Source organism: Coregonus clupeaformis, chromosome 29 (genome assembly GCF_020615455.1).
Source record: "Coregonus clupeaformis isolate EN_2021a chromosome 29, ASM2061545v1, whole genome shotgun sequence".
Lineage (NCBI taxonomy): Eukaryota > Metazoa > Chordata > Actinopteri > Salmoniformes > Salmonidae > Coregonus > Coregonus clupeaformis.
Genome location: NC_059220.1, coordinates 55,232,838 through 55,257,359, shown reverse-complemented (window position 1 = coordinate 55,257,359; position 24,522 = coordinate 55,232,838). Strand labels below are relative to the sequence as shown.

Sequence of the window (24,522 nt, the reverse complement as noted above, 5' to 3'; positions counted from 1 at the left end):
CAATACTAACCTAAATGACAGAGTGAAAAGAAGGAAGCTTGTACAGAATAAAAATATTCAAAAATATGCGTCCTGTTTGCAATAAAGTAAAACTGCAAAGAATTTGGGAAATAAATTAACTTTATGTCCTTGGGGCAAATCCAACACAACACATCACTGACTACCACTTTTCACATTTTCAAGCATGGTGGTGGCTGCATCATTTTACGGGTATGCTTGTCATCGGCAAGAACTAGGGAGTTTTTTTAGGATAAAAATAAATGGAATAGAGCTAAGCACAGGAAAAATCCTAGAGGAAAACCTGGTTCAGTCTGCTTTCCAACAGACACTGGGAGACAAATTAACCTTTCAGCAGGACAATAACCTAAAACACATGACCAAATATAAACTGGAGTTGTTTACCAAGACGACATTGAATGTTCCTGAGTGGCCTAGTTAAAGTTTTGACTTAAATCAGCTTGAAAATCTATGGCAAGACTTGAAAATAGATGTTTAGCAATGATCAACAACCAACTTGACAGAGCTTGAAGAATTTTAGAAAATAATAATATCTCCCAAGTGGCGCAGTGGTCTAAGGCACTGCATCGCAGTGCTAGCTGTGCCACTAGAGATCCTGGTTCATATCCAGGCTCTGTCATAGCTGGCCGTGACCAGGAGACCCATGGGGCGGCGCACAATTGGCCCAGCGTCGTCCAGGGTAGGGGAGGGAATGGCTGGCAGGGATGTAGCTCAGTTTGTAGAGCATGGCGTTTGCAACGCCAGGGTTGTGGGTTCGATTCCCACGGGGGGCCAGTATGAAAAAAAAAATAATAATGTATGCACCCACTAACTGTAAGTCGCTCTGGATAAGAGTGTCTGCTAAATGACTAAAATGTAATAATGGGCAAATATTGTACAATCCAGGTGTGCAAGGCTCTTAGAGACTTATCCAGAAAAACTCACAGCTGCAAAAGGTGATTCTAACATGTATTGACTGATTGTATTAAATTAGATATTTCTGTATTTATTTTTCAAGAAATGTGCTAACATTTTTAAAAACATGTTTTCACTTTGTCTTTACGGGGTATTGTGTGTAGATGGGGTGAGTCAAAAATATATTTAATCCATTTTGAATTCAGGTTGTAACACAACAAAATGTGGAATAAGTCAAGGTGTATGAATACTTTCTGAAGGCACTGTAAGATCCTTGGACCTTAAATAGTAACGGTAGGCTCGTCTACACTCATTAAGAGTACATTCTTGGGCTACGCCAAACAGTACCTATCATGTAACGGGTAATGGAGAATCACATTAGCCTGTACAAATCCTTTGTAATAGTATCCAAGCAGGAGCACATGGCAGGTAAAGGTAGGTATCACTGTTTCATTAATACTTGACAGGTCCCTTGATATTAATTATTCACAAACGTTTAAGTAGACAGCAAGAAAAAGAACAAACATTTTAGGAAATGGTAAGAAAAAGCTTTATGGCGTTAATTACAGTGTATCACATGGACCTACACATACAGACAGCATAGGCCTACTGCCTTTTTTCAATTTCCACTTTCCATTTTTTATTACTGTGGTTCCATTACAGGAGAATAAGTGGTTTAGTAGCCCAAGTAAATGCAGAGTGTGGTTGATTAAGCACACAAATATAGCAGAATACTATATTAGCTGCAACTGTTAGGATACTGTAGAGTTTTCTCATGACGCCTACAACTATTAGCGCTTTCAACCAGTAGCGCATTCATGCTCCTTTGCGCCGCTCTCCTGAGAAACTATTTCAACAACTGTGCGTGGTCCCGAGACCGGTGAGTACTAGGACGACGGGCGTCTCGTCTCTCTAGTACAGCCGAATGTGGAAAACATTGTAGCTAACGAGTGAAGGACGGTACAATTGGAGCGGGATCCCTTGTGGATTACGTCGCGGTGGCTAGCTAACTACAAGATTTAAAGGATATTTCATCCAAGGTAAGGGGTGTAAATGAGTGCGGATGTTTTACCGGGTTGTACTCGAAAAACAACACCGCTTCTAGGCTAAAGTAGTTAGAGTAATTTAGCTAGCCATCTTCTTACTAGCAAGTTCAGCTAACTTGGTTAGCTAAATTACTCGACGTCGTTGGTTAGATATGCTGGGTAATATAGCTGGTAAACTAGCTAACGTTACTGTGTAGATAGCTACTGTATGTGACTGGGTATATGTGATAACTCCGTTCACCACGGGAGGCCTTGTACATCGCTACAGGAGCTAACTCTCTGCCCTAACGTTAGCTAACTGTTACTTAATGTTAGCTATTTGGCTATTGTTAGCTAGCTGACTACTACCTAGCCTTGGCAAAAACATTAATAATAATAAAAACGAGCTTTGGCTACATTCGGATAGGCCGCGCTCGTGCCACTAACGTTAGTTAGCTTGCTCCCATCATGACCATGCCATACCAAAATTGGCTGTCAACTCGTCATGCCATTTATCGAATTTGTCAGCTAACGTTAGCTAGCAAATTTACGCAGCAAGTGAAAATTCTGCTGTTTTGTTATCTATTTTTCTGCTAGGTAACGATTCAAATACGCTTCATTGATTTGTTTACGTTGTACGCAAACTAGCGTTTGCAATGGGGATGACATCGTCTCAGTATCTTTGCATATAGAATATGGGCCTCCATTGCTAGTTAGTTGAATATACCTTGCAACCTTCCACGTGTTTTCTAATGGACTGTTTTTAAATGTCGAAAATGTCTGTTAGCGATGGCATTTGTCAGTAAAACGCTAACATGAATGGGCGCGTTCCAGCCTGATTGTAGACGAGCTGAGCTAGTGGCAATCAGATGTGGCAGGTGTAGTATAATTTCTGTAAATGTTATATTCCTTATCCATGTCTCTCCATTCACAAGTCTTCAACTCATAGTAGTAAGATAATGTTTTGTAGTTCCAACATTATTTAATGCAGTTATACTTGTGCTCTATATGAAAAAATAATCAAATTAAGACGTCTGTAGATGATTAACTTACAATTGATCTTTACAAACATCACAAACGAGGTGCAACAGCAGCTCCTTGAAAATACTTTCTGGAACGTGCCCACGTCTTCAGTATTGCGGGGAAGGTTAGTTTAGTAACCATCACTCGCAAAACAAAGCAATTTGCAGGTTTGCGCCTTATCTGGTTGCTGCTTTTAATCTAAAATGAAGAATGGAACGAAGGCTACTTTATCGAGTCATACATGGCAACGTACTTGCAAGGAAAATGGTCGTTCTAATGAGCTGTTTGCGAATCGAGCTGCTAGCTCTTGTATCTATGTCGTGATTTGTTGGTACAATTCTGCAAGTTGTTTTACTGATTCGCCATGACTGGACGTAATTATGCAATGCATCCATCTCCGGTCCATTAACAGCTACAACAGAGAACCGTGGCCTTTTATGTTTGTGTGATTTACTTAGCGTAAGCGTGACCTTAGTTTTAGGACTACCATTTCAGAGCTCTGTTGGTCGCGTTGCACAGAAACAATTCACCAAAGACTGACAATGTTGATGGTGTGTTATGGGTTTTAATCAAATTAAATTGCTGACTGCCTGGTTCATGACTGTAGTAGCCTGTCCTTTGTCACTCCCTGACTTGCTGGCAGCAAGCAGTACATGCATAGTGAATCGAACATGGTAAACCCCAGATAGTGAGGTCCCTGTGTCTCTAGCAGCGGGAGGTCCAGTTTGGTGACTCTCAGGCAGTGAGGCAATTCTATATCCTTTACAAGCGTGACTAGTCACTTGACTAGCTCTCTGTCTGCCTCTCTTTAGTTCTCTCTCCATCTTAAGTTTTGCAGAGGAGCGTGGCTGTATATGGATGTTTGAAGATGGGTGTTTCTGCCTTCAGATTCTAACCCTCAAGATACCTTCTCCATGGCAACACATGCTACTTCTGATAATTCTGTTCTGGCTGATTTGGATGCTCTGCCCAGGCTGCTCTTGTCTACCAGGATGTTAAGTGAATAAATCCTCTGTTTCTGGGATTAACCTCACCATGAGCAAACTTCTGTATATAGCAAAGCTATTTTTGCACAGGGGTGTCACAAAGCAGGCTTCTTTTTTTGCAGTTGAAATGTGAGCGCTAGGCAAGGGCTATGCTATCTTTTGTAAATTTCTCCAACCTGAAACTAATGTGTGTTTGGCTAATGGCTATGTTTGTGGTGGGGGAGTGTATTTCCTGCTCTGTCAGTAATCAAATCAAATCAAATCAAATTTTATTGGTCACATGCGCCGAATACAACAGGTGCAGACATTACAGTGAAATGCTTACTTACAGCCCTTAACCAACAGTGCATTTATTTTAAACAAAAAAGTAAGAATAAAACAACAACAAAAAAGTGTTGAGAAAAAAAAGAGCAGAAGTAAAATAAAGTGACAGTAGGGGAGGCTATATATACAATAGAATAAAGTGACAGTAGGGAGGCTATATATACACAGGGGGTACCGTTGCATAGTCAATGTGCGGGGGGCACCGGCTAGTTGAGGTAGTTGAGGTAATATGTACATGTGGGTAGAGTTAAAGTGACTATGCATAAATACTTAACAGAGTAGCAGCAGCGTAAAAAGGATGGGGTGGGGGGGCAGTGCAAATAGTCCGGGTAGCCATGATTAGCTGTTCAGGAGTCTTATGGCTTGGGGGTAGAAGCTGTTGAGAAGTCTTTTGGACCTAGACTTGGCACTCCGGTACCGCTTGCCGTGCGGTAGCAGAGAGAACAGTCTATGACTAGGGTGGCTGGAGTCTTTGACAATTTTGAGGGCCTTCCTCTGACACCGCCTGGTATAGAGGTCCTGGATGGCAGGGAGCTTTGCCCCAGTGATGTACTGGGCCGTACGCACTACCCTCTGTAGTGCCTTGCGGTCAGAGGCCAAGCAGTTGCCATACCAGGCGGTGATGCAACCAGTCAGGATGCTCTCGATGGTGCAGCTGTAGAATTTTTTGAGGATCTGAGGACCCATGCCTCAGTAAAACAAGTCTTGTGATATTCTTGCTCTTAGACCAGAGGGGGATACTACAAAGTAGGATCAATGAGTTAGCCAGCTAACTTGCCTAAATATTCAGAAATAACTGAGGGGTATACTACAAAGCAGGATGTATTTTTTTGGAAAGATCAACTTGAAATGGGCATGGTCCAATTGACTCAACAACCAAAAATACATCTACATTTAACTTTCTTAATGAACCAGAAAATAAATGTTATTTCTGGTTGGTTTGTCAAAGTTAGCTGGCTAACTCATTGATCCTGCTTTGTAGTATACCCCTCAGTTATTTTTTTTATTTCAATTTTGAGGGGAGGAGAGTTGTGTATTGGGCTTTCTTTGCCATGGTAGGATGATTGCATGTGCTTGTTTTATGAGGAGGTGGAATGGGTTGTCACTGCAACTGTTTAACCTTCATGGAAGGTGTTTCCATGGATGCATTCAAGCGTGAAAGTAGGCCCCTCTGTCTTCTGATCAGACTTTACTGCTATTCCTTTATCAGCCAACGTGTTACATCTCTCTTTCTCTTTATTGTTGCCGAGGTGTGTTCTTTGTGGTAGACGCATGGTACATTTCCACTGGGGAACCTGTTTTGCATCCTGCTGGTTGTGAGTTCTATGCATTCTGTCCCTTTGCAGGTGTCTGTTTACAGATTTGATGTAAATGTTGACACTTGTCATTCATGGAAATTCAGTCCCCCTGCCCTCTTCTAACAACAGGCTTGACAAAGTTTTTTTTTTGTCATGTTCTTACCAAATCAAGATGTAGGCTATATCCAAATTACTGTAGCTGTGGCTTTAAGTCATTATACTTTAAGAGCAACCATAAGAGCTACCCTTTTGCATGCTGCTGCTATTGTTTTATATGCTCTGCCTGGTGCCTGCCTCTGAGTAACCTTTTGTTCACCAGTCTGTTGCAGGATGCCAAAGAATATCCAGCTGCTTTTAGTAGGAATACCTCTGTCTGTGTAATAGCCTTCAAATGTTAATCAGGGAGGGGAGGAAAGGGCAGTGAATGGATCATCTGTCTAGTCTATTGACAGTTTATTAGTTAGTATCGTTATGTTGGTAATGAGGTCTGTATAGAATGGAAGAAGTATCGTTGCTGTTCTACCTTTTTGTAAGGTCATGCTATCATACCTGTTGCTGAAACCTATTTTGGCTAATGGTCTAAGTTGGATGGTCTGAATTATTGAGAGACAAAAGGCCTGAGGATAAACAAATTATTCAAAAACAGCCATAAGCCTGTGTCAAAAATGGTGACTATGGATGTTTGGTTTTTACCTGGACTTTGTGGGCTGCTAAAACTTTGGCCATGGTGCTGATGTTTTACTTTCACTTTGCTCTCACAGACAGGCCATGACTCATGGGAAGTCTATTTAGGATTTGATTAGATACAGCATTTACCATTCTAGTACACAAGTAGTGGAAATGTAAGTAATGGTGGGGTTTCTGTTAAGAGGGTATTAATGGGGTGTTTTTGGTATCCACTCTGAACGCGCTGTGCATTTGTGTTTTGGGGTGTCCACTCCACTGTGAGGCTGGTATGGGGTCAGAGGTCAGAGTTTATTTAACAGTAGTTGTGTTTTCAGGCTCTTACCCTCTCCAGTCTCTTTTGTCTAGTCCACGTGGTCAGAGGAAGGAAGGGAGCAGAGAGGCAGGAAGGAAGGTGTCAGCCATGCTGGAGGTGGAGCTGCCAGAGCAGGCAGACTGTAATATGAGAAGGGCTGAGCCCAGGAGAAGGGGCCCCACACCTCAGGAGAGAGAGAGAGTGGGGGAGAGTGAGAATGTGAGCATGCTCTCTCCAGTCTATTGGACCCCTTAGCCTACAGGGAGCAGCAGCAAACCTCAGTCGGCTCTGTTGCATAGACTGTGTAGAGCCCTCTAGAGGGACTGCTCTGTGGTGTTCATCCAGGACTCTCGATCTCTTTCACTCTGCTGCCTGCCTGGGAGTTCCCCCTCTCTCTCTGCCTGGAGCAGCTGCCTTCTTGACTGACTGGATCAACCAGAGGATACAGAAGGAGAAAAACACTGCCAGTGTTTCCTTAGCTTCCTCTTCAATGTTCTCCCTTTCTTTCCCTCTCTCCCTGGCTGGGCTGCCTGCCCGCTGCCCAAGCTGCCTGCTAGGCTCTGGGAGCTGGATATACTTGTGTAACATTCCTGAATTATAGCGACGTGTTTTTTGGTCTCTGTTCGGCCCACCCTCGGCTCCTCCACCCTTCCTTGGCCTTTTCCTGGGCTGCACTTTAAAGAGGATTTTTGGCTTTTAAGACTCCAGCCTCCTGCTCTCTCTGCCGTGCTGGGGAAAGAAGAAGCGCCTGGATCAGAGTGTGTCTGTCTGTGTGTTCTCTCTCTGGCTCTGTATGAGGCTTCCAGCCCTCCAAGGTGTCTGTCCCTGGACTCTCAGGCTCTGATGGAAGTAGTACATCTGTGTTTTCAGATGGGGGTTTAGGCAGAGACCCAGAGAAGAGGGAGAGACCGGAAAGGAGCGGCCCTCTGTTATGGGCTGTTTTGTTTCTATGGAAAAACCGCAATGAAGAGTTCCCTCACTCTCTCCCTATGTCGGGCAGTGCTAATGTGCAGCCCGTGAACTCATGGAAGGGGGTGCTCAAGCTCTTCACATGCATAGCCGCTAGAACAGCCAACAACCCCAAAGGTAAGAAGTCCTATTTGCACACAGTGGCTCATAAATACTCCCCTGCTAATTTTCTGTGAGAAAAATGTTAGAATGGAATGTTTTCCCTTTCCCCTGCTCCACCTATACCTGGGGTGCAACTGTGGCGTCATAAATACCTACAGGTGTTCACTTCTGTCCCGACATTTGGCTTTTTTGTTTTCTGTAAGGCACTGCAGATCCTAATTTCTAATTGAGTGTGTGTATGCAGGAGCGTGAGAGAGACGGGACATGAATGGAGAATAAAGAATGGCATGTTTGTGTTGAGAAGAAATTGTTTTGTTTTTCTGACACTGTACAAACCTACCAAACAATTGTCATGGTTGCCAACAATCCCGTTCTGTCTCCCTCCCAGTTTGTGTTCAGACATTGGACGTTACGTCACTTTATTGGACTGCTTTAAAGTGGTGTGTGTGTGTGTGTGTGGAGGGCACAGATCACAGGCAGACAGTGTCTGTTTGGTAGTAAACAGCAGCAGGAGTTTACAGTAAGGAGGCAGGGCAGGCGGAGACTCGCCCGCCTCTCCTAGGTCACACTAACTCAAAGCCAGACGCCTGCATGGTGGAGGCTGCTGATGCACATGATAGTGTGTTTTGTTTTGGGTTTAGCCTACATCTACTAATTTCTGGTTCTCCTTACCGGCTGTCATCTTAAATAAGTCATATTTTAACGGGGTAGTGATGAGAATTCATAGTTTTACCCTCACACAAAGACATGATTCAACAAATGGGTTAGACCGGAGTAGCCAGATGTTAAAACTACAAATCTGACATGAATTTGGTGCAGAGATTTGGGTCAATAATAATATATGCCATTTGACAGACGCTTTTATCCAAAGCGGCTTAGTCATTCGTGCAAACATTCGGCGTATGGGTGGTCCCGGGAATCGAACCCACTATCCTGGTGTTGCAAGCACCATTCTCTACCAAGTCTACCAACTGAGCTACAGAAGACCACAATCAGGACCTCGATCCAGGGATGCAACCTTGTCACTTTTCGGCATCCACGTGAATCGCGCAGATCCGAAGGAAAACATTTTTTGGGGGTGGGGTTGTCTCATCAATCATTGGTTGAGGCTCTGGACTCTGGATTTCCTGCAACTTTCTGAAGAAGTAATGCCTGATTTCTGTGCGCCTATGTGTTGTGTAGCCAGTTAGCATGCCTAAACAGTAATTTCTAAAGGCTTTCCCAAAAAACCTTCCCAATGAAATGTTTACTGCAAAGTAGGCCTACCTGGCAGAATATCATGATTTGTATCAATTGGCTGGGCATTTGATTTGTAAACTCTCTCATCACATGAAACACTACTTCAAGAACCGCCACAGAAACACCTCTAGCCTAATACAATGGTCTCTTGCTGGTGCGCATTTGATTTATAGGGCAACTATGCCCTGTGTGGTTTAAGCATTGTTGTGGACTTAGAACATCCAGTGACAATCCAAAAGCTGGAAAAGCGGAACCGAGAAAACGGAAATGGGCAAATCTACATAGTGCGCTATGCCACCCTCCAGTCCATCGACTTCTTGGCACTGACGGAAACATGGATTACCACAGAACACACTGCTACTCCTACTGCTCTTTCCTCGTCTGACCATGTGTTCTCGCATACCCCGAGAGCATCTGGTCAGCACGGCGGTGGCACAGGAATCCTCATCCCTCCCAAGTGGACATTCTCTCTTTTTCCCCTGACCCCATCTGTCTATCTCCTCATTTGAATTCCATGCTGTCACAGTCACTAACCCATTCAAGCTTAACATCCTTGTCATTTATCGCCCTACAGGTTCCCTTGGAGAGTTAATCAATGAGCTTGACGCCTTGATAAGTTCCTTTCCTGAGGATGGCTCACCCCTCACAGTTCTGGGTGACTTTAACCTACGTTTGCCTTTGACTCATTTCTCTCTGACTCCTTCTTTCCACTCCTTTCCTCTTTTGACCCTCTCAATACGCTTGACCTCATCTTTACTAGATGCTGTTCTTCTACTAATCTCACTGCAACTCCCCTCCAAGTCTCCGACCACTACTTTCTATCCTTTTCTCTCGCTCTCCTCCAACACTACTCACTCTGCCCCTACTCAGATGGTAATGTGCCATCGCAACCTTCGCTCTCTCTCTCCCGCTACTCTCTCCTCTTCCATCCTATCATCTCTTCCCTCTGCTAAATCATTCTGCCTCCTCAACCCTCCTCTCCTCCCTTTCTGCATCTTTTGACTCTCTATGTCCCCTATCCTCCCTGCCGGCTCGGTCCTCCCCTCCTGCTCCGTGGCTTGACGACTCATTGCGAGCTCACAGAAGAGGGCTCCAGGCAGCCGAGTGGAAATGGAGGAAAACTAGACTCCCTGCGGACCTGTCATCTTTTCACTCCCTCTACATTCTCTTCCTCTGTTTCTGCTGTTAAAGCCACTTTCTACCACTCTACATTTCAAGCCTCTGCCTCTAACCCTAGGAAGCTCTTTGCCACCTTCTCCTCCCTGCTGAATCCTCCTCCTCCTCCCCCTCCCTCCTCCCTCTCTGTGGATGACTTCGTCAACCATTTTGAAAAGAAGGTTGATGACATCCGATCCTCGTTTGTTAAGTCAAATGACACCGCTGGTCCTGCTCACACTGCCCTACCCTATGCTTTGACTTCTTTCTCCCCTCTCTCTCCAGATGAAATCTTGTGACTTGTGACGGCCGGCCGCCCAACAGCCTGCCCGCTTGACCCTATCCCCTCCTCTCTTCTCCAGACCATTTCCGGAGACCTTCTCCCTTACCTCACCTCGCTCATCAACTCATCCTTGTCCGCTGGCTATGTCCCTTCCATCTTCAAGAAAGCGAGAGTTGCACCCCTCCTCAAAAAACCTACACTCGATCCCTCTGATGTCAACAACTACAGACCAGTATCCCTTCTTTCTTTTCTCTCAAACTCTTGAGCGTGCCGTCTATAGCCAACTCTCCTGCTATCGCTCTCAGAATGACCTTCTTGATCCAAACCAGTCAGGTTTCAAGACTGGTCATTCAACTGAGACTGCTCTTCTCTGTGTCACGGAGGCTCTCCGCACTGCTAAAGCTAACTCTCTCTCCTCTGCTCTCATCCTTCTAGACCTATCTGCTGCCTTTGATACTGTGAACCATCAGATCCTCCTCTCCACCCTCTCCGAGTTGGGCATCTCCGGCGCGGCTCACTCTTGGATTGCGTCCTACCTGACAGGTCGCTCCTACCAGGTGGCGTGGCGAGAATCTGTCTCCGCACCACGTGCTCTCACCTCTGGTGTCCCCCAGGGCTCAGTTCTAGGCCCTCTCCTATTCTCTCTAGACACCAAGTCACTTGTCTCTGTCATATCCTCACATGGTCTCTCCTATCATTGCTACGCTGACGACACACAATTCATTTTCTCCTTTCCCCCTTCTGATAACCAGGTGGCTAATCGCATCTCTGCATGTCTGGCAGACATATCAGTGTGGATGTCGGATCACCACCTCAAGCTGAACCTCGGCAAGACAGAGCTGCTCTTCCTCCCGTGGAAGGACTGCCCGCTCCATGATCTCACCATCACGGTTGACAATTCCGTTGTGTCCTCCTCCCAGAGTGCAAAGAACCTTGGCGTGACCCTGGACAACACCCTGTCGTTCTCCGCTAACATCAAAGCGGTGGCCCGATCCTGTAGGTTCATGCTCTACAACATTCGCAGAGTACGACCCTACCTTGTACAGGAAGCGGCACAGGTCCTAATCCAGGCACTTGTCATCTCCCGTCTGGATTACTGCAACTCGCTGTTGGCTGGGCTCCCTGCCTGTGCCATTAAACCCCTACAACTCATCCAGAACGCTGCAGCCCGTCTGGTGTTCAACCTTCCAAAGTTCTCTCACGTCACCCCGCTCCTCCGCACACTCCACTGGCTTCCAGTTGAAGCTTGCATCTGCTACAAGACCATGGTGCTTCCCTACGGAGCTGTGAGGAGAACGGCACCTCCTTACCTTCAGGCTCTGATCAGTCCCTACACCCAAACAAGGGCATTGTGTTCATCCACCTCTGGCCTGCTGGTCCCCCTACCTCTGCGGAAGCACAGTTCCCGCACAGCCCAGTCAAAACTGTTCGCTGCTCTGGCACCCCAATGGTGGAACAAGCTCCCTCACGACGCCAGGACAGCGGAGTCACTGACCACCTTCCGGAGACACTTGAAACCTTACCTCTTTAAGGAATACCTGGGATAGTATAAAAGTAATCCTTCTACACCCCCCTACCCCACCCCCACAAAAAAAAGGGGGGGGGAGATAAAAAAAAAAAAAAGAGTAAATAATACAAATTATATATAAAAAATACAAAATAAAATAAAAAAACGAGGGGGGAAAAGGTGTATAAAATAAATATATATATATATATATATATAAACAAATGAAAAGTACAAATATACTCTAAAAATAAAATATTAACAAATTAGAAAAATGTATATTTTAAAAATTGTAAAGTGGTTGTCCCACTGGCTATCATAAGGTGAATGCACCAATTTGTATGTCGCTCTGGATAAGAGCGTCTGCTAAATGATGTAAATGTAATGTTTTCCTGTCTGGGGAGACAGAGATTATCATAACATTTCATGATAAACCTTAAACCCAGACCAAAGACCCCAACTCCCCCTACCAGGACACTTTTCTCTGGTTATTGCGATTAATCAAATGTGTATTATGTACTTGTTATTCTCTGAAAATAGACACATTTTCTTTCACTTCACACAAGATTGTATCTCGTGTTTCCATGCACATTTGGTTTGTCACCTTTTGGGCCCTTACCAGTTTGCATCCCTGTCAATCAGTTTTTTTCTGATTTTGTAAAGTAATTTCTATGTTAGTGTCAGTTAGCGAGGATGTTGTAGCAAGGTCTAGTTGTTGTAATGTGATAGCATGCCTAAATGCTAGTGGACAGTGAGTGATAACATTGTAAAAACACTTGTAAAACGTAAGCGGCTCTGTTCCATCTGAAGGTCATTCTTAAATATTTAAAGGTTCTGATGAAAAAGACTGAAGGGGGAAATCGATGCTTCATGTAATGTACTTTGCATTAGTGTTGTTGTTAACCCATTGCATGATGGAAGCTGTGGTTTTTCAGCAGATTATGTGATGGGCCAAGAGCTCTCAGTATTAGCACTTGTCTCAGAGAAAAGTGCTGTAGACATGACATTTTCTTTCCACAGCTCACTGGTTAACAACACTGCATTTGTATTGGCTGAAGTTTGAGCAGGTCAGAGTCCCCAACACATGTCCAACTTCAGTGTATACTATAGCTAGAACTGTTGACCATGACCAGCTCTGAGTGGTTGCCTAGCAGAGAACAGAAGGTGGGCATATGGGCCTTCACAGAACTGAGACTGCAGTGATGCTGATTGGTGTGTTTCTATGGAGACCTCAGCTCCATTTGACTGTATTTCCTGTCTTGCTTTTACTCCACTAGTTAACCTCCTATTTTCTCTCTCCCCTTTCAGAGGTCCCCACATTTCAAGAGAAGAAGAAAGCCTTATTTGGGAATCTTATGGACGAAGGCAAGCAACATTTTATTTCTCGTGTATCCGTGTGTGTCCATTTGTGTCGTTGTGAGTGAGATTTGTGCGTGAGAGAGCTGTGTTTTTGGGTTAACGCAGGGAAAGTGGCTTGGTTGGTAAAACAGGGGAGGTGTTTGGGGGACTGGTATTTTATTAGGATCCTCATTAGCTGTTGTGAAAGCAGCAGCTACTCTTCCTGGGGTCCACAATGTAGAGGTCATCTAATGAAGGCCCAGTGAGTGTGAATGGTAGGAGAGGCCACAACCTTGAGCTGGTTTAGTAATCATCAACTCTCCATCGTGCAAAAAAGGGGGATTAAAAAGTTTTCAGTGTAAACTTAAAAGACTAAAACCAGAAATACAAAGAATGTAGTAAATATAATGGAGCTACAGTGGGGGAAAAAAGTATTTAGTCAACCACCAATTGTGCAAGTTCTCCCACTTAAAAAGATGAGAGACCTGTAATTTTCATCATAGGTACACGTCAACTATGACAGACAAAATGAGAAAAAGAAATCCAGAAAATCACATTGTAGGATTTTTTATGAATTTATTTGCAAATTATGGTGGAAAATAAGTATTTGGTCACCTACAAACAAGCAAGATTTCTGGCTCTCACAGACCTGTAACTTCTTCTTTAAGAGGCTCCTCTGTCCACTCGTTACCTGTATTAATGGCACCTGTTTGAACTTGTTATCAGTATAAAAGACACCTGTCCACAACCTCAAACAGTCACACTCCAAACTCCACTATGGCCAAGACCAAAGAGCTGTCAAAGGACACCAGAAACAAAATTGTAGACCTGCACCAGGCTGGGAAGACTGAATCTGCAATAGGTAAGCAGCTTGGTTTGAAGAAATCAACTGTGGGAGCAATTATTAGGAAATGGAAGACATACAAGACCACTGATAATCTCCCTCGATCTGGGGCTCCACGCAAGATCTCACCCCCGTGGGGTCAAAATGATCACAAGAACGGTGAGCAAAAATCCCAGAACCACACGGGGGGACCTAGTGAATGACCTGCAGAGATCTGGGACCAAAGTAACAAAGCCTACCATCAGTAACACACTACGCCGCCAGGGACTCAAATCCTGCAGTGCCAGACGTGTCCCCCCTGCTTAAGCCAGTACATGTCCAGGCCCGTCTGAAGTTTGCTAGAGTGCATTTGGATGATCCAGAAGAGGATTGGGAGAATGTCATATGGTCAGATGAAACCAAAATATAACTTTTTGGTAAAAACTCAACTCGTCGTGTTTGGAGGACAAAGAATGCTGAGTTGCATCCAAAGAACACCATACCTACTGTGAAGCATGGGGGTGGAAACATCATGCTTTGGGGCTGTTTTTCTGCAAAGGGACCAGGACGACTGATCCGTGTAAAGGAAAGAATGAATGGGGCCATGTATCGTGAGATTTTGAGTGAAAACCTCCTTCCATCAGCAAGGGCATTGAAGATGAAACGTGGCTGGGTCTTTCAGCATGACAATGATCCCAAACACACCGCCCGGGCAACGAAAGAGTGGCTTCGTAAGAAGCATTTCAAGGTCCTGGAGTGGCCTAGCCAGTCTCCAGATCTCAACCCCATAGAAAATCTTTGGAGGGAGTTGAAAGTCTGTGTTGCCCAGCGACAGGACCCAAAACATCACTGCTCTAGAGGAGATCTGCATGGAGGAATGGGCCAAAATACCAGCAACAGTGTGTGAAAACCTAGTGAAGACTTACAGAAAACGTTTGACCTGTGTCATTGCCAACAAAGGGTATATAACAAAGTATTGAGAAACTTTTGTAATTGACCAAATACTTATTTTCCACCTTAATTTGCAAATAAGTTCATAAAAAATCCTACAATGTGATTTTCTGGATTTTTTTTTCTCATTTTGTCTGTCATAGTTGACGTGTACCTATGATGAAAATTACAGGCCTCTGTCATCTTTTTAAGTGGGAGAACTTGCACAATTGGTTGCTGACTAAATACTTTTGTTCCCCACTGTGTGTGTGTGTGTGTGTGTGTGTGTATATATATATATATATATAACAATTTCAGTCAGAGGCTCTTTGAGAACTAACAATCACCTAAATAAAAACTAGACTGTCAGGAAGAATCAACAATTCCCAAACTGTCATGGCATGGTGCCCCCATATTTAGATGTGTTTTTTTAACGTTTGAGTCGCTTGGGTGGCATAAGAACACTGCATAACCATGCCAAAATGTGTAGAATTGCAGGAAATTGGCTTTAAAACAGCAAAATTGGCTCTACTGCCTCTAAAGCCGTGCCACAAGCAAGCCCACTACCACTCTCCAGCCCCTGCCACCGCTGCTATAAAAAAATCCTAGGGGGAAGCACTATAAAATGTATGCACTCACTAACTGTAAGTCGCTCTCGATAAGAGCGTCTGCTAAATGACTAAAATGTAAGTCCGATGTTTACATACACCTTAGCCAAATACATTTAAACTCAGTTTTTCACAATTCCTGACATTTAATTCTAGTAAAAATTCCCTGTTTTTAGGTCAGTTAGGATCACCACTTTTATTTTAAGAATGTGAAATGTCAGAATAATAGTAGAGAATGATTTTCAGCTTTTATTTCTTTCATCACATTCCCAGTGGGTCAGAAGTTTACATACACTCAATTAGTATTTGGTAGCATTGCCTTTAAATTGTTTAACTTGGGCCAAAAGTTTCAGGTAGCCTTCCACAAGCTTCCCACAATAAGTTGGGTCAATGTTGGCCCATTCCCCCTGACAGAGCTGGTGTAACTGAGTCAGGTTTGTAGGCCTCCTTGCTCGCGCACACTTTTTCAGTTCTGCCCACACATTTTCTATAGGATTGAGGTCAGGGCTTTGTGATGGCCACTCCAATACCTTGACTTTGTTGTCCTTAAGCCATTTTGCCACAACTTTGGAAGTATGCTTGGGGTCATTGTCCATTTGGAAGACCCATTTGCGACCAAGCTTTAACTTCCTGACTGATGTCTTGAGATGTTGCTTCAATATATCCACATAATTTTCCTTCCTCATGATGCCATCTATTTTGTGAAGTGTACCAGTCCCTCCTGCAGCAAAGCACCCCCACAGTATGATGCTGCCACCCCCGCGCTTCACGGTTGGGATGGGGACATTTCTCCAAAAAGTACAATCTTTGTCCCAATGTGCAGTTGCAAACCGTAGTCTGGCTTTTTTTATGGCGGTTTTGGAGCAGTGGCTTCTTCCTTGCTGAGCGGCCTTTCAGGTTATGTCGATATAGGACTCGTTTTACTGTGGATATAGACACTTTTGTAACTGTTTCCTCCAGCATCTTCATAAGGTCCTTTGCTGTTGTTCTGGGATTGATTTGCACTTTTCGCACAAAGTACGTTAATCTCTAGGAGACAGAATGCGTCTCCTTTCTGAGCGGTATGACGGCTGCGTGGTCCCATGGTGTTTATACTTGCGTACTATTATTTGTACAGATGAACGTGGTACCTTCAGGCATTTGGAAATTGCTCCCAAGGATGAACCGGACTTGTGGAGGTCTACAATCTTTTTCTTAGGGCTTGGCTGATTTTTCTTTTGATTTTCCCATGTTGTCAAGCAAAGAGGCACTGAGTTTGAAGGTAGGCTTTGAAATACATCCACAGGTACACCTCCAATTGACTCAAATGATGTAAATTAGCCTATCAGAAGCTTCTAAAGCCATGAGATCATTTTCTGGAATTTTCCAAGATGTTTAACGGCACAGTCAACTTGGTGTATGTAGACTTCTGACCCACTGGAATTGTGATACAGTGAATTATAAGTGAAATAATCTGTCTGTAAACAATTGTTGGAAAAATTACTTGTGTCATGCACAAAGTAGATGTCCTAAACAACTTGCCAAAATGATAGTTTGTTAACAAGAAATGTGTGGAGTGGTTGAAAAACGAGTTTTAATGACTCCAACCTAAGTGTATGTAAACTTCCGACTTCAACTGGATCTCTTGAAGTGATTCAGGTACAACTTCCTGTGTTTCCAGTGTGAAGACATGGCCTCTAGAGTTTCCACTAGCACAGCACCACAAGTCAGCCCATCCTTGGACACTGACCACAGTTGACACATACAGGTCTGACTGCTCACCCAGTCCTACCAGAGCCTGAGGTCTCTAATAGCTTTATGGTAGCCTACTCCACTGAGATTACATACCTCCGCCTCTTTCCAGTAAAAGTCATTCTCTTCCATCTTAACCATAATAAAATAATAATTAGAGGGGGCTTATATAGTTCTGTTTCACTGTATGTACAAGTGGGTAACCTGTACAGGTGTGAAATGGAAATGTTATTAGCAATTCCCACTCCCCCTGATACACCCTGGGAGAGTGAAGTCACAGCCAGGAGATCAGCCATTATTGATGGAGACCCTGGAGCAATTAGGGTTTATTGCCTTGCTCAAGGGCAGAACGACAGATTTTTACGTTGTCGGCTCGGAATGCGATCCAGCAACCTTTCAGTTACTGGCCCAACACTCCTAACTGCCAGTCTACATGCCGGTACTGTTTATATTTAGGTGCAGGAGCTCCACAATACTTTTGCGCTAATATTCTATAAGCTCAAGCAGTAGAACATTTGAGGTGCCGGTATTCAGCTCCGGTGAACTCCTGCCCAAGTCAAGCACTGTTATGATGTCAAATGGTTCTCTAGAGACTTGATTTTAATGAGGCACAAGACCTGGCTGTTTCGTGTGTTCAATGGGCTGTTAAGCCTTGGGATAATTTCCACTATTAATGACAAAACTGCTTTGATTTGATCTCTGCAGTAACCTCAGCTCACCTGCTCCCTCACCCTGGCCTGTACACCCTGGTTCTAAATCATAAACAACTTCTCTTCAGTAGGGGAAACACTCTTGTAGCCTATTGCTCCTATGATCATCACTGCAGGCACACCAACGAGCGTACTCTCAGAGCAGTGTTGTTTATGCTCATTATGGCACCAGTCCCATGGCTGCCTGCATCCAGGAGGGCCAAGCAGCAGGCAGAGAGACTCTGGGATGAGGGTGTAGAGTAGGTTGCTGGTGCCAATGCCTCCAGTAGACCGACTAAACTAAAGAGCAGTCTGCATCTCCCTCCCTGCTGCACTGGAGCACAGCACTGCCCACACGCAGGCTGCAGAAGCAACACACACACACTCTGTTGCCGTCACTGCAGACTTCCTGCTAAAGGGCTCACCAACGCCCACATATATATACTGTACCTCACACAGAGACGAACAGCCCAGGGTTAGCGCTATCAGGGATCCTTGGGACGTCCCTAACCTTAAAGGGATACTTCGGGATTTTGGCAATGAGGCCTTTTATCTACTTTCCCAGTCAGATTAACTTGTGGATACCATTTGTATGTCTCTGTGTCCAGAATGACTGGAATTATATGGGTATCTGCTAGCATAGAAAATGGTATTCACAAGTTCATCTGACTCTGGAGAAGTAGATAAAGGGCTTGATTGCCAAAATCCCTAAGTTTCTCTTTAACCCTAACTCTAACCCAGGGCTTTACGCTGACCTTTTTTTACAATGAGCACGTGTTTAAAAATGTAGGAGCACGAAGAAAAATATTGGAGGTGACAAGCCGTTTTCTTTGTAGTAATGGTGCAAGCATGACGGTCATGAATCTGGGCCTAGTGTATTCTCCATGGCACTCAGGCTGCGGTACAGTGATGTAATCATTGCAACAATTATCACTATAATTATTTTGCCGCACTGGTGCTCCTAAATAAACATTCCAGGTCGCACTCAAAATATTTAAGCGCATATGTGAGTAAAACTGTAGAGCCCTACCCTTACCGTAACCATTTTAAACGTCAACTTAATGGGGTAGGGACATCACAAGAATCCCAGATAGCAAGCACCAGACTGCAGCCACCAAGTGCAACTGTGCCATCTGAACAAGCAGCGTTCTTAGCTCCTACACGTCAAGCTCATTTTATTTATTTTGATCGGCTAGTCTTGGCCCTGTTGTTCTGTGCTAATTTGGTCCACAGTTGTTGCTTGTGTGTCCAGAGCTGCTCGCTAAGAGGCCTATAAATAGGTAGAGCTTTATCAGAGCAGATGTGTTTACAGGCAGCCTCAATGACACCAACACCACAGACCAGCTGCCCAGTCTGCTCCTCTCCTCCACTCTCCCTTTCTGTGCTTCCGACAGTATCAGTGAACTTCCTCTATTTCCCATGTATTTTTTGGCTGGACCATAGTGCCCCCATCATGGCTGTCTTCCTGCCTGCCTCCCAGTCTCTGAGCTGTACAATGTACTGTGGCTTTGGGTTATATAAAGCAACAGCAGCAGCAGAAGGGCCAGGAGTGGGTCACACCCAGCTCCTGCCAGGCAGCCCAGGCCCAGGGAAAATCCATCCCTCCCTCCATTCCCCTCGATGGGCCGTCCCATCCACAAAGCCCTCAACCACAGACTGTTGCCATGGGAACAGATGACAGGAAGCAAGCTAGCCCTCTGCTCTGCTCTCACATCCATCCCAGTCGACTTTGCCATCTGGAATCGTTTAGTTTTTTATGCGACCATTAAAATCTGTGTTGCTCTCCCGAGCCCAAAATAGCCCCTCCAAGCTGTCTGCTTGCCCTGCGCTGTTCAGGCTTTATCAGAGAAAATTGACAGATAGGCGTGTCACAGAGCCTCCAGGCTGAACCTTGGAGAGAGGGAGGGGAGAGGCTCATCAGTGTAGAGGGCTGCCTGCCCTGAGGCCCCAGCCAGGCCCACTGTACTGCGGCTGTGCTGGGAGAGGAACATGACTGTCAGTGAATACACATCTCCTTAGAGGTCCTGGGGCCTATCTCTTTGTTAATTTACATGGCAGGCGGCTATGCATAGAGACGATGAAATCTAGCGCATGTCTCTGTCTGCCTCTCTGCTACAGCGATCTCCATTATTAGTCTGCTGTTCATTGATCGTAGTCCATGTGATCTATATGCCGTATGTACTTTATGTGCCCTTCTCTGTTTTGTTGTTTAATGATTCTCTTCAACCTGTTTAGACTGTCCTCTTCACTGTGTAACTGTTTACCCTCTCTTCCTCTTTGAATTGAAGGCAGCTGTCAGTAAACTACCTGTACACATTAAAAGTAATCACATGAAAATAACGCATGATGTTACAATCTTTCCAATCTGGACCTCAAAGCCAGTTCCACTGCTTTTTTATTTATTTTTTATTCTTCCCCTCTAATAAGGGACTGATTTAGACCTGGGACACCAGGTCGGTGCAAATAATTATAAGGTAGAACAGAACCAGCAGTAGTCCGGGCAGTAGTCTGTACCTCGTAGGGTAAGATTTACCCCTCTTCTAGATCATCAAATTGTTCTACACAAAACACATTCCTTTGAAATTGTAACATGACATGCTTCAGTCAACATTTGTAGTTTATAACATATCGCCTACATGACCTTTGTGCAGGTGAATGAACCATGACAGTTGTTTTAGAGGATTGGTCAAGCCTCTCATGAAGACTGTTACATTTTAGTCATTTAGCAGAAGCTCTTATCCATAGCGACTTACAGTTAGTGAGTGCATACATTTTTCACACATTCTCCCACTGCTATCACCTATTCTACGGTCTTCTCACCAAATGTCTAGTTCAGTTATTCTCCCAGTGCATCTCTCTAACCCCTGTGTTCTCCCTGTGTTCCTCAACAGAAATGAGTCGCCAGACCGCCACAGCGCTGCCCACAGGAACCTCCAAATGCGCCCCCTCCCAGCGCGTCCCCACCCTGTCCGGCACTACGGCCTCTAACAGCGACCTGGCCAGCCTGTTTGAGTGCCCTGTCTGCTTCGACTATGTGTTGCCCCCCATCCTGCAGTGCCAGAGCGGCCACCTGGTCTGCAGCAACTGCCGGCCCAAGCTCACCTGCTGCCCCACCTGCCGGGGCCCGCTGGGCTCCATCCGGAACCTGGCCATGGAGAAGGTGGCCAACTCGGTGCTGTTCCCCTGCAAGTACGCGTCGTCAGGCTGCGAGGTGACGCTGCCCCACACAGATAAGGCGGAGCACGAGGAGCTGTGTGAGTTCCGGCCGTACTCCTGCCCCTGCCCAGGGGCCTCCTGTAAGTGGCAGGGCTCGTTGGACGCGGTCATGCCCCACCTCATGCACCAGCACAAATCCATCACTACGCTGCAGGGCGAGGACATCGTGTTCCTGGCTACAGACATTAACCTGCCTGGGGCAGTGGACTGGGTCATGATGCAGTCCTGCTTCGGTTTCCACTTCATGCTGGTCCTGGAGAAGCAGGAGAAGTACGACGGCCACCAGCAGTTCTTTGCCATCGTGCAGCTGATCGGCACGCGGAAGCAGGCAGAGAACTTTGCCTACCGCCTGGAGCTCAACGGGCACCGGCGACGGCTCACCTGGGAGGCCACGCCCCGCTCCATCCACGAGGGCATTGCCACGGCCATTATGAACAGCGACTGCCTGGTGTTTGACACCTCCATCGCGCAGCTGTTCGCTGAGAACGGAAACCTGGGCATCAACGTCACCATATCCATGTGCTGAGGACTGTCAGGTGGACAGCCACTAACACACACTTTCTCTCACACACACACACACACACACACGCTCCTGCACACACATACTCAGACACATTTCAGACTCTACAGGAAACCTGGGTTTGGAGAGGGGATAAGAGCTGTCCCAAGGAACCTGTTGTTGTACATTGTGATTTAGAACGTTCACAGATTGGTAAGAGCTTGATGCAAACAATGGAACTCTATCCCTGGGATTACATTTTAGGCTTCACTACAATATTTGTTCAATAATTAAAGTAAAGGTTTTTCTGAGAATAATCCACCAATGCCATTCAACCCAGAGCACTATGGAGTGAACACTTCAACAGGTGGAGCTCAGTTTGTGGTCTTTCTTTGCAGAGGGAAGCTGGCAGAAGGGTTACAGATGGTGGGAAACTGGGAGTGGGTGGAATCAATTTGAGGGAGGGTGAGGCATCAAAAACAACAGCAAATATTTTTATTTTTTATATATTGCATTTCAGTTGAGTCGAAGTGAAATTAACTTTTCTTTGAGTTCCATTTATTGATGTTTTGGTTTTTAGTTCTGTCTTCTGTTTTTCCCCTCCTTGGATGAGAAGAGAAGGTCCTGGTACTGTGTGCACGGACATTGGCTGAGAATAAGCTAGTTTGGTCTCTCCCTGGAGTCCAACAGTTTATGCCTAAACCACTGAATATCTGACCAGGGGTGTATTCATTACACCAATTCTGTTGCAAAACATTTTGTCTGTTGCAAAACGTTTTACAACGAAAACAAGAGTTTCTATTGGACAAATTCAGGTAGGTCCCTCCCAGTTTCGTTCCGTTTGCTCTGTTTGGTTCTTAAATGGTTTTCCGTTGCAAGATGTAATGAATACACCCCAGGAATGGGGACAGTTTCTACAGTTATAATATTATCGTCATTATTAAATGGAGATTGTTATCATAATTATCATTTTTGTAATGACTTTTAATGAATGAAAAAGGCTGTTGTAACCTTGTGGCTAATCTTCAGTGTTTGTAGATCAATTGTGTCGTTCTTTCGAAAACTTCAATGTATTTTATTTTGTAAGTTAGTTTTCTCTCGTCGTTTGTCCGTCTTTGTCTAAATTCTGTTTGTGAGGACAGTGGGCGAAGCAAAGCCAAACATCTCTGTGGATACATAGTACTGTTGCTGGTCCCCATCTCTTAATTGTATTTAGCTTTTTGTTTTATTTTGTCATTAAATAAATCTATCTTTTTCATACCTTGTGCAATTTCTCCATCCCTGTGATTTTTCTCTAGGCAATAACGGCATTATTTATTGGTAGGGATTTACTCCAACCACACAATTATCCTCCTAGTTTAGCACATTATACTCATCAGATGGCTTTGCTCATGTAGACATACATGAGTGCACGGCTGATCACAAAGGGTTGTGTGTATGCTGTGGGGTGCATTGTTGATTATGGTATGTTGTGTGTGTTTCCCAGTCCTATCCAGCCCTGTATGGGGTGGAGGCTGGGGCGTCTGTGTTCTGGCCTGGTGAATGAAGAGTTAGCACTGTAGGACCATAATTACCAGAGGCCCCCAGGACGCCCCGGGGACTTTGGCACCCAGCCAGCTACACTCCACTGGGGAACACAGACCACTCTTTCTCTGACCCTGCTGCTGTTTTGTCTTCACGCCACTTCCTTCATGCATTATCTCCCCCAGTAGTGGCCCTTACAGCAACAGCCATGTTCAGTCATGTGTACTGCTTATTCTGTTTTGGGGGAAAGTGCTTCTGTTTCCTTCCCAGGCCTCATTCAATCAAAGCCTCAATTAGATGTAGTGTCCATAAGTGGTGGAGCAAAGCAGTCATGGAATTTCGATCACTAACCGGTATGTGCTATTCTAGTGTGTTGCTGTGTGAGATGCAGAGTAGTGGTTCCCGTGGTGATTTACAGCACAGGGTAGTTTCCTTGGGATGAGGTCATAGATGAGGCCTTATTTTCCTTTCCCTGAGGAAGGTTGGTCTGTAATGCAGACTTTCAGGGTGGATTATTTAATCCTTGCTCAGAGTTAAAGGGCAAATCTCCTGTCTGTAGAATCATTTACATTTTAGTCATTTAGCAGACGCTCTTATCCAGAGCGATTTACAGTTTTTGTGAATCAGCCTCGGGCCAGCTGACTAGCCTACATCTGAGCACAGCTTACACACTGAACCTGTGCCAGATGCACTAATCACAATTTCCTTCACCCCTATCCCTGAAACTTACCATTGTGTTAATATTAACAGTAGGCTACTATTGTCTGTAGTTCGTTTCTAGTCATATTTTGGTAGCCGACTCCCGTTGGGCCCAGTGGAAGGCATGTAGATGCTGGAGGTAGCAGGCAGGCTGTGGTGGAGCTTGTCTTGGCTCATCGTCGTAGAACTAAGTGGGTGGTGGTCAGAATGATGATCCACACCCTCCCTGCTCTTGCTGCGGAAGCGGCATAGTTTTCTGCTGATTCTCAACCACATTCAACGGAGTACGTCACACATGCAATTGAATATTTGAATTGAAATTCTTTATTTTCTGCAGTTAGTGACCAATCATGTTTCAGGTCATTGATGTTGCATAATGAGTTTGTCTTACGGTATGACACTACTGCATCTTAACAGTATACACTGTATATTAGCTATTGTACAATCACGTTCATACTTGATTTATACCACATTTGTGTTACAGCCTGAATTCAAGTGGATTAAAAAAAATTTTTTATCTCAACCATCTACACACAATCCACATAATGACAAAGTGAAAACATGTTTTTAGAATTTGTAGCCAATTTATTGAAAATGAACTACAGAAATATCTCATTTACATAAGTGTTCACACCCCTGAGTCAATACATGTTAGAATCACCATTG

General features: G+C 44.8%; 1 protein-coding gene across 3 annotated transcripts; it reads left to right on the top strand.

Annotated features, from left to right (window-relative positions):
- Nucleotides 1-1,328: 1,328 nt before the first annotated feature.
- Nucleotides 1,329-22,898, top strand: LOC121576670 (E3 ubiquitin-protein ligase Siah1). 3 transcript variants are annotated; one of them, XM_041890016.2, is made up of 3 exons: nt 1,329-1,347; nt 13,108-13,164; nt 20,810-22,898. In XM_041890016.2, the coding sequence occupies exons 1-3, from the start codon at nt 1,335-1,337 to the stop codon at nt 21,658-21,660; spliced, it is 921 nt and encodes a 306-aa protein (XP_041745950.1). In that variant the 5' UTR covers nt 1,329-1,334; the 3' UTR covers nt 21,661-22,898. The 3 variants fall into 3 exon arrangements, with proteins under 3 accessions (XP_041745950.1, XP_041745951.1, XP_041745949.1); XM_041890017.2 differs by lacking the exon at nt 1,329-1,347 and adding an exon at nt 1,726-1,952; XM_041890015.2 differs by lacking the exon at nt 1,329-1,347 and adding an exon at nt 6,523-7,633.
- The last annotated feature ends 1,624 nt before the right edge of the window (nt 22,899-24,522 follow it).